The sequence below is a fragment of the Staurois parvus genome, unplaced genomic scaffold, assembly GCF_062004578.1.
Source record: "Staurois parvus isolate SC_StPar_1 unplaced genomic scaffold, SC_StPar_1.0 ptg000813l, whole genome shotgun sequence".
Classification (NCBI taxonomy): Eukaryota; Metazoa; Chordata; class Amphibia; order Anura; family Ranidae; genus Staurois; species Staurois parvus.
The window spans coordinates 3,152,705-3,165,821 of NW_028318609.1; the positions used below are offsets into that span (position 1 = coordinate 3,152,705).

At 41.2% G+C, this 13,117-nt stretch overlaps 1 protein-coding gene across 4 annotated transcripts in view; it reads left to right on the top strand.

The window, feature by feature from the left end:
- Positions 1–13,117, top strand: part of LOC149444142 (uncharacterized) — a 114,562-nt gene that overhangs the window by 19,821 nt on the left and 81,624 nt on the right. For all 4 annotated transcript variants that reach the window (XR_016306552.1, XM_089654899.1, XM_089654897.1 and 1 more), the window contains 3 exons: positions 881–1,037; positions 9,597–9,642; positions 9,807–9,865. Coding sequence is in view for 3 of the 4 variants with exons in the window: in XM_089654899.1 (XP_089511025.1) it covers positions 881–1,037; positions 9,597–9,642; positions 9,807–9,865 (262 nt within the window). In the remaining variant the exon portion in view is untranslated. The remainder of the gene's footprint in view (positions 1–880; positions 1,038–9,596; positions 9,643–9,806; positions 9,866–13,117) is intronic.

Consider the following 13,117-nt stretch of genomic DNA (forward strand, 5'->3'; position numbering starts at 1 on the left):
GGTGAGTGCGCAATCTTTATACATCCATCACCTCATCCACGGATCCAGCCATTGGATTTTTGAAGATCATTTGGGATCTTTTCTACTCACACTATAGACTGTATTTGGTCTAGTGCCCAATCACCTATAGTCACCATTAGGTGACGTTTTTACTTGCACCTTGATATCGGTTTATGTTATTTTATTGTATTTTTTTATATGAAGATGTTTGAATATTACATGTCCATATATCTTAACATAACATTTTAGCGCTGCACCTTGCTTTATTCTGATCATTCTGGAGGTTTATATGGTGCCTTTTTGGTGTTCAGCTGCTGTTTTTTCCTTTCAACTTATTTATAATTTTACTCTAGCGCTCACTTACCCTGTGATTTACTATGTGACTATATAGCATTTCGATATTCAGAATGTATGGTACAGACATTTTGCCTTTTTTTTTTTTTTCGCCAAAGCCCCTGAACTAAAATCTACAAAAGCCAATGTGTCCATGTACACATAGGCTTTTACCAGAGTTTAGGAGAAGAATTGTGCTCAGGAGAGGAAAGTTTTGACCAAAATACACTAAACGCAGCAAAAATACAGCTAAATGTGTCTAAACGCTAGCCGCGTTTAGCGCTTTGCCGTTTATCCATGGCAATGGAATATACTGCGGCCAATCAAATTATTAAATTTCCAAGCGCTAAGCACGGCTTAACGTGGGTAAATGCGATGAAGCGCGGTACCATGTTTACACACGGTTTTGCCACGTTTAGTATTTCTCTGCTACCAGGAGAGCTTAAGATCCAGGGGAGTTCATGTGTACATGAGGCCTTAGGAGACTGATGTTCTTATTTAAAAGACATTCATATTTAATTTCTTTTTTTGCATTCCTGCCTAACAGGCTATCACACCTCTCCGTCATGATACAAAGTACTATTGCCTGTACTAAGGTTTTAACTGCACAAGGAAGAGGAAGGTATTTTCTACGACTGGCTCTCAACAGGAAAACCATAGCGGCTGCAGTCCAGCACTTACAGCACACACAGAGACTGCTGGAGGTAGGTTCTAGTATTGATTGGGACTTTGTAATACATCTGCAACATATAGAGATGAATGCATTAAAGAAGTATATCCTTTTTTGCCAATCTGTGATAGCAAATGTTAAGTAGGACACTGCATACCCCAATGTGCATTATCCTTTATGAGTAAGAGATTATTTAAGTACTTTACTAACTATACCATGGTGGTTTTTTCTTTTTTCTTTTTTTTTTTTTTTTTTACCCTGATCACCTTAGAAAACCAGTCAGCCAAGTTCTGCTCCAGCTGTAATGGTTGTGCTGTGCTTGCTATGTGTAATGTGTGCTGAGCATATATAGAAAACAATAATTATTGAAGATAATTATTAATTTATCAATCACTACATTTTATCATTTTATTTTTAAATGCAGCTAGTGTATGTACCTGACTTGGACTTATGTTGGCTATACAGTGATGGAAATGTGGCCAGTTCAGCAGGGACTGGCCAAACTCTGATCAGTGTTCTCTCTGTCCCCGCCTGACAGTAGCTAATTGTTTAACTGACTTCTGCTGAAGGGACATGCTGGAAAGCGTATCAATCAGCAGCTGCACCCAATCAGCTACTCCGTGATCAGTGTATTCTGTGGATTTGTGTGGATCAGGTGTGGACTGACAACTCATGGGGCCCCCGGGCAATAGGGGATCATGGGGCCCCTGTGTCCTCGCCCACACTCAAACCATACCCAAAAAAGCCTATGAAAGGAACCAGGGACATCTCATGGGGCCCCTACTAACCCCGGGCCCTCGGGCAGTGCCTGAGTTCCCCAATGGTCAGTCCGTTCCTGGTGTGGATATAGGAATCTGTTTTTCCAAGGGCTGTTAAACACCATATGCAGTCCATTGTGGGTTTTTTTTTTCTGCATCAAAAACGCATGGATAGTAGGTTATTTCCAATAACATAGTTCACACCAGTGTGGTCAGTTCCAGTTCCAGACAAAAAAGTAGAACATGCTACATTTTTTCTGCACTGAACTGTGCTGGAACGCAGTAAAATGCACCGGAACACACACATGTCCTTATTTAAGGTAAAGAAAAAATGAGGGAGAAAATGCACCAAAACGCATCTGTACTGCGTTTCTATGGTATGAACCGGCCCTTAACAGCATATAGACAGCTTTAGTATCAGTATCCTCCAATCCTGTGCACAGTAGAGCTCCGACTGAAGGAGGAAGGGGCAGGACTGGAAGCCAGTCAAGTTTGTTGCATGCAACCATACTGAGGAAGAATAAGGCGACAGAATAAAGTGATGACCTCCTCAGTCTCTTGCTGTTCTTTCACTGTCCTGTCTCCAGGTTGGGTTCAGAGAAGACAACACTGTTTTTTTTTCAGTCTGTAACTGTAAACGTGGTGTCATGTTCTACCAGCATGTATCTACATTTCTTAGTTTCATACTGGTTTCTATCACATTCTTGCAAAGAAAAGTCCTTCCAAAGCTACTTCACCTAACCACTGTTGGGGCTTTTATACAGGAATCCATTTCTTTGTAACTATGAGCATTGAAATATTGGAGCACCCATTGTGGACCTTTTTACCCCTAGTTCACATATCCGCGTTCCTGCTGGCCACGTTTTGCGCAGGTACCAGAGCCCATTCATTTGAATGAACTCCGGTGCCCTGGGACATGCAGGGAAGAAGTCCCTGCACTTCTTCTGAAAACACAGCCCGCATGGGAATCTCGGTTCCCAGTACGGTTGCGATTTCCAGTGCGGACGGCGTGCCATTAGAATTAATTGCACCCGCCCGCAGGTCCGCATTCTTCTGTGTGGGTGATGCGGGTGCACGGATTTTCGTGCGGATCCGCAGCCGCACCACCCGCACATATGTGAACCTAGCCTTAAAGATGCATGCTCCAGTGCACTCGTTCTCATTCTGGATTCACTTACTGAAGTGTCACGGACATGGAACAAACATGTATCTAGTAAAGTGTGAAAAGTACATCCCACACTTTTAAATACAAGCCAGCAATATTAGCTCCTAATTATATCCTCACAAATTCCCACTTAAAATACAAATAGAACAGAGCTCCATGATTCAGTTCATTCTCTCTATCGTCTGCTGTTACATTTATTCTTTAGTTTAGGTTATATTGGAACATTACATGCTGTGAAGCATTATAATTTATACGCTGTGGTTTGTTTAACCGCTTCCTTACCTGCCCTATAGCAGAACTACTGATACAGGGCAGCAGTGCTGCGCAAAAACACGTGTATATATACGTGACTGCATTTCCGGGTAGAGGGCACGCACGCTGTCCTACCCGCGCCATCATTGGCGGCTACAGATGTCGATCACCAGGTCCTGGCTGGAGATTCCCTGCCGGCAATCGCCAAGGAATAGTGACGGGAGAGACCTGTGTGTAAACAACACAAATCTCTCTCCTGCCAGCAGTAACATGCTGCTGTGGTTTTCTCTGCACAACAGAGAAATACACAGTAGCATGTTTACACACACAGCACACAGTTAACCCTTTGATCGACCCAGATGTTAACACCTTCCTGCCCAATGTCATTAGTACAGTGTCCGTGTTTTTTTTTTTTTTTTTTTATTGTATCTTTATTCATTTTTTTTTCCCCCCAATATTACAAAAATCCCTATGAAACCAACAACATACAATATAAAAAAATCATATTTCATCACAATCCCCATTCCAGTATTTACCCTCCCGCCCCCCTCCCTCCACCCTTTGTTCTCTTATTCCTTCCAACCTCTTTGTATTCTACCTTTTGTTATTTTGTCTCACTCTTTCCCTCCCTTTTTCTCTTCCTTCTCTCTTTACTTTCTTTTCCAAATTCTTATTTATTTTCTTTTTTCTTCATCCTCCAACTGCTTCTAGAAATCTTTTTGATTTTTTTTTAAATTGTGCCATTCCTCCCAGATCTTCTTAAAATTTTCTGTTTTATCCTCGTCTATGTGATATAGTTCTTCCATTCTACATATATACTCCACCCTTTCTATCCAGTCTTTGATTTTTTGGCGCTTCTAATGCTTGCCAGTGCTTAGGGATTTTTTTACTTTTTTAGCTGCGTTTAAAAGATGAAAAAGGATCATATTTTGAATTGCTTTGTTTTATAAAATAAACAATCCCATGGGCCTGTCGGTATACTGATCGTCTGAATCTCTTGTATATATTGCATTATTTCCCTCCAAAAATCCTGTATTTTGAGACAGCCCCACCAGATATGTGCCATCGTACCCTTGCTCCCACATCCCCTCCAACATTTGGGTGAAGCTTCTGGACTCAATTTATGCATCACATTGGGAGTAATATTCCATCTTCTTAAACAGTTATTAATTTCAATATTCATATTTACCACCCCATGTGTTAAACTAATCATTTTATTTTTCTGTTGCTCATTCAATTTAATTTCAAGCTCCAATTCTCACTTCTCCAAAAAATTTTGGGATGTTGGTCTCTCTATTTCAGTAAGTATTTTATATATCCTTGAGGCGATATGTTTCTGTATTCATTTTGTACTCTCTAGAGGATACATTTCATCCTCATTTCTTAGTGGTTGTGGGAGCTTTCGGACAAAATGTCTTATTTGGCAATACCGTCACTCATCTAGTGTAGAAAATATTTCCTTCTTATTTTTCAACTTGTGTAAAGAACATAAAACCCCTCTGTCCACTATATCCTTTAACCACTTGCCGTCCGCCTGCTGTTTATAAACGGGAGGGCGGTGGCAGTCCAGGGGCGGGTTGCCGTTCATAAACGGCACCCGCCTTTTCTAGCTGTGCGCGCTCCCTGGGAGCGCACAGCACCGCGATCCGGTGCCCGCTGTGTCCTCCGGACACAGTGAAACACCAATTGTCGGACGGGACCTCTGTGCGAGGTCCCGATCATGTGATCACTGATTGGCCAGGGATGTAATTTGCCTGGTAGAGATTTTGTATGGGCGATGTTAATTTTATTCCCAAATTCTTTAATTCTCATTCTCTCTCTCCCTCTCTCTTTCTCTCTCTTCTTTTTGTAATATTTGCTTCTCGACCTCCGAAACATTTATATTTAATATCTCACTTTCTGAGGGGTTAATTATCAAGTTAGATAGCTCTCCGTACTCTCAATTTTCTCATTAAGTTCAGTAATGTTGATCTGGGGTGTCTCACATAGAACAGCATATCATCCGCATATGCTGCCACTTTCTGTTCAGTGTTCCCTGTCCATATTCCCCTAATATCTATGCTATTTCTGACAGTTGCTAATAGCGGTTCTAGAGATATAACAAGCAACAGCGGAGACAATGGGCATCCCTGCTTGATTCTGTTATACATCCTAAAAAATTTTAATCTCAATGTATGGAACATAAATCCCCAGTATACTCTGTCAAACGCTTTTTCAGCATCGACTGACAAAACTATTCCCGGTTCCTCTCCTCTTTCATTCTTCTGTAGGGTAAGCAGTGTTCTTAGACCACGGAAATTCCCTCTCTGCCCGAGATAAAGCCCACTTGATCTAGATGTAGCCAATCCATCATCAAATCTTTCATCCTGTTGGCTAACACCTTTGCATACAATTTTGTATCGGTTTTTAGTAAAGATATGGGTCTATAGCTAGCACACTGAGACCCATCCTTCCCCTCCTTGGGTATTACCGTAATATATGCCTGTAGCTATTCCTCCCTCATCTTTGTCTCCCCTCCTAGAGCATTTATATATGAGCACAATTTAGGGACTAGAATTTCTTTGAACATTTTTCAATATCTTACGGTAAACCCATTATGTCCAGGACTCTTTCCAGCTGCAGTGCTTTTTATTGCTAAATTTACTTCTATTGATATTGTGTTGTCTAGAGCTGCCAATCTAGTTTTATCCACCCTAGGTAAACTGGCCTCACTCAGATAAATCTGCCTCTTCCTCCACCTCCTCTCCTCCTCTGATTTCTTCTGGTTCTTTCCTTCTATTCCATATAGGCTGCTATAGTAGTTCTGGAATGTGTTAGCGATTTATTGGTGGTTGACTAAACCACTTCACCTTTTTCATTTTTCTATGTTTTTTTATATAATTCCTTGATTTTTTTTTTTTTTCCCCTCAGTTTTTTCATCAAATATTTCCCTGGCTTGTTATCGATGGGGGATCGATATCTTTTTTTCGAAACCCTGTTAAAAGAACTTATGGAACAGGAAACTAGGAAAATCTTTAACTCCTCTATTTTTAATATTGTCTTTTGTTGTAATTCTCTGGTTATATTCTTTTTATGTAATTGTTGCAACTGATATAGTTCTTCTGTTAATATCCTAATTCTGTTTCCGCGCTCTTTCTTTCTGTTTGCCCCAGTGGCAATCAGTACACCCCTAATATAGGCTTTATGTGCTTCCCATGTCATAGCAATAGAAACCTCCTTGGACTCATTTAAATTAAAGTACTGATCTATTTCCTGCTTTACTTTTATTTCTACTTCCGGGTTTTGTAATATAAACTCATTTAATCGCCACATATTTATTTTATTCTGTTCCCTTACGAGCTGTAGTCTCATTGTGACAGAAGCATGGTCCGATATAGATGTTACTTCTGTATTCGTTTTCATCAAGGACTCCAAGAGTCTATGTTCAGTTAATATATAATCCGATCTTGAATACATCCTGTGCGCCGCAGAGAAGAAGGTATAGTCTCTTTCCTTTTTGGGTGTTTGATCCTCCAAGCATCCATCAATTGACATTGCTGTAACTTTTTTTTTAATATTCTTTAGACTCCTATCTCCCTCTCTCCAGGTGCATGATGAGGCATCCATCCCTGGGTCCATGGAAAAATTTAAATCCCCTGCCACAATCACACCAACCCTTTTTTTGAAGTCCATTCATTTTGTTAATATTCCATCCAGATATATCGTCAGATTTTTATTAGGACAATAAATATTTGCTAGTGTACATTCTCTTCCCTTTAGTTTCCCCTTTTAAAAATAGATATCGGCCTTCTGGATCCACCAGCTTTTCATCTAAAGTAAAATTTTATATTTTTTTCCAAATCCTATCACCACACCCTTTTGCTTGTCTGGGGAATCTGTGTAATACCAGGTTGGAAAGTACCTAGAATATAACTTAATGTTTGAATCCTGGGATATATGTGTCTTTTGAAAAAACTCCACTTCAATAAATCATTGACGTATTTTCCTTAGAACCTTATTTCTTTTTGTTGGAGTATTTAATCCTTTTGCATTATATGTCATAAAATTAACCATATTTTGTTATCCTGTTTCGCTGCTTTCTTCTATACATGCTTTGTAGGGGTAAAGGTGTACTCCTTTTCAGAACAAGAAAATCTCCCTCTTTTTTCTTCCTTTTCCATTTCACGGTGTAAAATCGCCATTTCGTTTTTTATGGAGTTTTCTAATTTTACAAACATATCTGTGATTTTCAGCTTTTGTGGGCATTTCTAGTCTTACTTCTTCATACTTTTTTTCTTTTTTTTTCTTTCACTTTCAAATTTTGACATTTCCCTTAGCTGATTTCTGTCTGATACTTCTAAACACCTTCTCCCCTGACCTTCAATATGATTTTCCTCTCCTTGTCGTTCCTGAGTTAGACCCTCTGGAATTTTCTCCTGTAGGGGCAAATATTTTTTTATTTTGCTTGTATTTAAGTTTGATTTGGGGGGTTTTCTCCCCCTCCCTTGACAGATCTACTCTTCATTATTCTTTTGAGTGAACAGGGCTTTGGTACTAAATACAGCTCCTGTACTATGTCCGCAGTCTGACCATCTCCTGTACTGTGTCTGCAGTCTCTGGTCATCTCCTGTACTGTGTCCGCAGTCTCTGGTCATCTCCTGTACTGTGTCCGCAGTCTCTGGTCATCTCCTGTACTATGTCCGCAGTCTGACCATCTCCTGTACTGTGTCTGCAGTCTCTGGTCATCTCCTGTACTGTGTCCGCAGTCTCTGGTCATCTCCTGTACTGTGTCCGCAGTCTCTGGTCATCTCCTGTACTGTGTCCGCAGTCTCTGGTCATCTCCTGTACTGTGTCCGCAGTCTCTGGTCATCTCCTGTACTGTGTCCGCAGTCTCTGGTCATCTCCTGTACTGTGTCCGCAGTCTCTGGTCATCTCCTGTACTGTGTCCGCAGTCTCTGGTCATCTCCTGTACTGTGTCCGCAGTCTCTGGTCATCTCCTGTACTGTGTCCGCAGTCTCTGGTCATCTCCTGTACTGTGTCCGCAGTCCATTGGTTTAGAATATTTTTTTCCTGTTTTCTGCCTCTGAAACCTAGCTACGTCTTATGGAGCGAAAAATACGGTACATTTCGTTTGGATGCAGCATTGCATCACTGCCAGTCAGTTAAAGTAACACATATCACCGTATTGCAAAAAATGGCCTGGTCAGGAAGGGGGGTAAATCCTCTGGAGGGCAAGTGGTTAAACATGGTAATTGGTTAATAAAATGACAGAGCTTTATAAAAGTCCTTCTCCAGACACAACTCTCCCACCACCCCTCCACACATTCACTAGTCCTTGTGCCCATTCCAACTAGCTGCCTCCTTGTGATGTCATCGTGCTTCACAGTCTTCTGGAGCCAGGGAGGACCTCAGTGCTGGACAGGAAATCAAGTGTCCATGTCACCCAGGCAGTGACATGTACACCCAGAGAAGTGAAGAAGATCAAAGACTTGGTCTCGGCATGTTATGTGACCATAAATTTAGGTATGCAAATGACTTTTTTTTTTTTTTTTTTTTTTTTTTTTTTGTTAATAGGCAATTAATTGGTGGGAAGCAAATTCAGGTGACGAGAGGAAAGGCCTGGAGTTCCACTTTAACACATATTCTATAAATCAGAGAGAATTTGAAATGTCAGAGGAAGAGAGTCAGGGAAGAGCTTGGCTAGAGGGACAAGTGACCCAAGCAAGTAGATCAAATTGTAGGAAATTTGTCATGGGTTTCTGATAAGGTTCTAGATAGCTTCTCATTGATAATTAAATAAATCTATTTTACATGTAACTGTTATTGGTACCTGAATGTGTCTTGATAATCCGCGTCCTGCGTGTCTCTGCACAGCAGCACATAGATTGGGAGAGACAGGGACAGCTATATGATTCAATATGTAATAATCGCACATGTTCCTGCAGTAGATGAGAGGTAAATGGGTGCTGTAGCAACTACCAGCTCGATGTGATCATGCTCACATGCCCAACGCAGGGGTCCTGCGTGACCCTGAATTGTTGTACTTTAGTGATGTGATCACTGTAAAAAAAAATAATATGTTATCTTGAAGATCTGTGGTGTGTTGGCGATTTATATGGTTCAGGTGCTGTGAACATGTGCTGACAGGAGCAGAGACCCCATCAGTTTGCTGTCACTTAATTGTCCTTCTGGGCCAATGACTTTGTGTTGTTGACCAAACTGTGCTGCTGCCATTGTGGAGGATAAAGTTCTGGCTGTGCTATCTGGCAGGGGTGTCCTGATCATAAAATGTATGTATATCTGCATTGTATTTATCTCCTTGCCTAGAGTTTAGTTTTGGTTTGATGGGTGGCTCTCAGTTACTTTGAACTGCATACTGTTTACCGTATTGGACAAGCTTACCATGTCTTCTGTACTAATTTAAATTCCTTTCTTTCAGTGGTATGATCCGCTGTTCTCTTTGCTTGGAAATGAGGAACATTTAGGTAATGTGGACCAAATTTTTTCTGCAAGCCTTTATAATACAAGATAATGGTATACTCAATTTGCCAGTCAGCTTGTGTTTCGTTAATTTCAGTTCCTCCATACATTTCAAACATAACATTCCACAATATAAAATAACTGAGGGACCCAAACGTTTGTCTTTCAGAACCCTTCCTGTCTTTGCTCCTGGTTGTGTCTCAAAGCAATTTTGCTCTAGATCTTCAGGTAAGTTGAAATCACTTGCACTTGCAAGAAATTTAGCAGTTTTCATGTTTTATTTATTTAATATTTTCTACTGTTTTTAAAATATTGTATTTATTTTATTTTTTTTGGCGGGGGGGGGGGGGCACAATACAGGTGAAACTCGAAAAATTAGAATATCGTGCAAAAGTTAATTTATTTCAGTAATGCAACTTAAAAGGTGAAACTAATATGAGATAGATTTATTACACGCAAAGCAAGATAGTTCAAGCCGTGATTTGTCATAATTGTGATGATTATGGCTTACAGCTCATGAAAACCCCAAATCCACAATCTCAGAAAATTAGAATATTACATGCAATCAATAAAACAAGGATTGTACATAGAACAATATCAGACCTCTGAAAAGTATAAGCATGCATATGTACTCAGTACTTGGTTTGGGCCACTTTTGCAGCAATTACTGCTTCAATGCGGCATGGCATGGAAGCTATCAGCCTGTGGCACTGCTGAGGTGTTATGGAAGACCAGGATGCTTCAATAGCGGCCTTCAACTCTTCTGCATTGTTCGGTCTCGTGTCTCTCATCTTTCTCTTGGCAATGCCCCATAGATTCTCTATGGGGTTCAGGTCAGGCGAGTTTGCTGTCCAATCAAGCACAGTAATCCCACGGTCATTGAACCAGGTTTTGGTGCTTTTGGCAGTGTGGGCGGGTGCCAAGTCCTGCTGGAAAATGAAGTCAGCATCTCCATAAAGCTCATCTGCGGAAGGAAGCATGAAGTGCTCCAAAATCTCCTGGTTGATGGCTGCGTTGACCCTGGACTTAATGAAGCACAGTGGACCAACACCAACAGATGACATGGCTCCCCAAATCAACACAAACTGTGGAAACTTCACACTGGACTTCAAGCATCTTGTAGTGTGTGCCTCTCCATTCTTCCTCCATACTCTGGGTCCTTGGTTTCCAAATGAGATGCAAAAGTTACTCTCATCAGAAAAGAGGACTTTGGACCACTGAGCAACAAACCAGGTCTGTTTTTCTTTAGCCCAGGTAAGACGCTTCTGAAGTTGTTTGTTGTCCAGGATCCGTCTGTGTGTGGTGGCTCTTGATGCACTGACTCCAGCCTCAGTCCACTGCTTGTGAAAGTCCCCAACACTTTTGAATGGCCTTTTCCTGACAATCCTTTCCAGGCTGCGGTCATCCCTGCTGCTTGTGCACCTTTTTCTTCCACACTTTTTCCCTTCTACATAACTTTTTATTAATGTGCTTTGATCCAGCACTTTGGGAACATCCAACTTCTTTGCAATTACCTTTTGAGGCTTTCCCTCAGGGAGGGAGGGTGTCCGTGATGGTTTTCTGCACAACTGTCAGGTCAGCAGTCTTTCCCATGATTGTGATTCCTACTGAACCAGACTGAGAGACCATTTAAAGGCTCAGGAACCCTTTGCAGGTGTTATTGCTTAATTAGCTGATTAGAGTGGGACACTTTGAGCCTAGAATATTGCACCTTTTCACAATATTCTAATTTTCTGAGATTGTGGATTTGGGGTTTTCATGAGCTGTAAGCCATAATCATCACAATTATGACAAATCACAGCTTGAACTATCTTGCTTTGCATGTAATGAGTCTATCTCATATACTAGTTTCACCTTTAACCACTTCCCGACCGGCCGTTGCATATAAACGGCCGGACGGTGGCAGTGCAGGGTCGGGTGGCCGTTTATAAACGGCCTCCCCGCACCCTGCTTGTGCGCGCTCCCTGGGAGCGCGCAGCACCGCGATCCGGTGCCCGCTGTGTCCTCCGGACACAGTGAAACACCGATCGTCGGACGGGACCTCTGTACGAGGTCCCGATCATGTGATCACTGATTGGCCAATCGGTGATCACATGCAAAGTAGTAAGAAAGATGTCACTTGTGACATCATTGCTTACTATGTGTGAAATCTGTGAATGATCACAGAGGTCACATGGTACAAGCCTATTCACAACAGGCTTGTACCATGTGACAAGCTGTGACCAATCACCGCTCACTCAGTACTTCTCAATGAGTGCAAGAATGCACACAGAGAGAAAAAGAAATGATTGCTTTTACATCCTATATGGGTGTAAAAGCAATGTGTAAAAAAAAAAAAAAAAAAAAAAAAATCTTCATCACCCCCCACAAGTAGTACAGTGTCACCCTGGTGACACTGTACTGCTAGGGTGACAGTATGTAAAAAAAATAAAAAATAATATGTAAAAAAAAATGTTTAAAAATTATACTTTTTGGTTATAAACTAATTTGGATTTTTTTTTTTTTTACTAAAAAGATAACGGAATAAATTTTGGCAAAGATTTATGATGAAATATTATTTATTTGCAAAATTTTATAAAAAAAACACTTTTTTTCAAAATTTTTGGACTTTTTTATTTACATAGCAAAAAAAATAAAAATCCCAGCGGTGAATAAATACCACCAAAATAAAGCTTTATCTGTCTAAAAAAAATGGTAAAAATTAATTTGGGTACAGTGTTGCATGACCGCGCAATTGTCATTCAAAGTGTGATAGCGCTGAAAGCTGAAAATTGCCCTGGTCAGGAAGGGGGTAAAAGTGTCCGGACTGGAAGTGGTTAAGTTGCATTACTGAAATAAATGAACTTTTGCACGATATTCTAATTTTTTCGAGTTTCACCTGTAGCTGGCCTTGCCTGGGGCACAAAATAGTCTAGCACTGGCTCTGGTAGTGGTGGTGAGAGCATAGCTGTGGGAGGGACCCAGCAGACCCCACCCACTACAGGCTGCCTGCAAAAAATGACAGAAGAGGGCGGAGACAAGATCAGTCATCCTGCACAAGAAGAGAGCGTCAGTGACCGGTCTTTATTACAGGAAGCTCCTGCACAGAGACAAAGTTTCACACTGGATTACTGCACAGATCTGAAAGAAATAGAAAAAATACCCCAAGATTCAAGGAAGAATAAACCTGACTCCTTGTATTTAGACAATATTTGCTTAGCTCAGAGTTCAGCTTTATTAACAGCTTTAGCGCCACCCCATAGCAGAAATACTGCTACAGGGCGGCAGCGGTGCACAAAATCACATGTGTATATATATGTAATTTCGGATGGTGGGGTGCGCGCGCCCTACCCACTCCGCCATGGCTGTCAATCACCGGATCCCGGCCAGTGATCACTCGCCAGCGCCTGCTGATTGCCGAGGATCTTCAACGGGGGGGGGGGGGGAGAACTGTTAGTATACAAAACATTTCTCTCCTGCAGAGCTCCTGTTCTCTCCTGC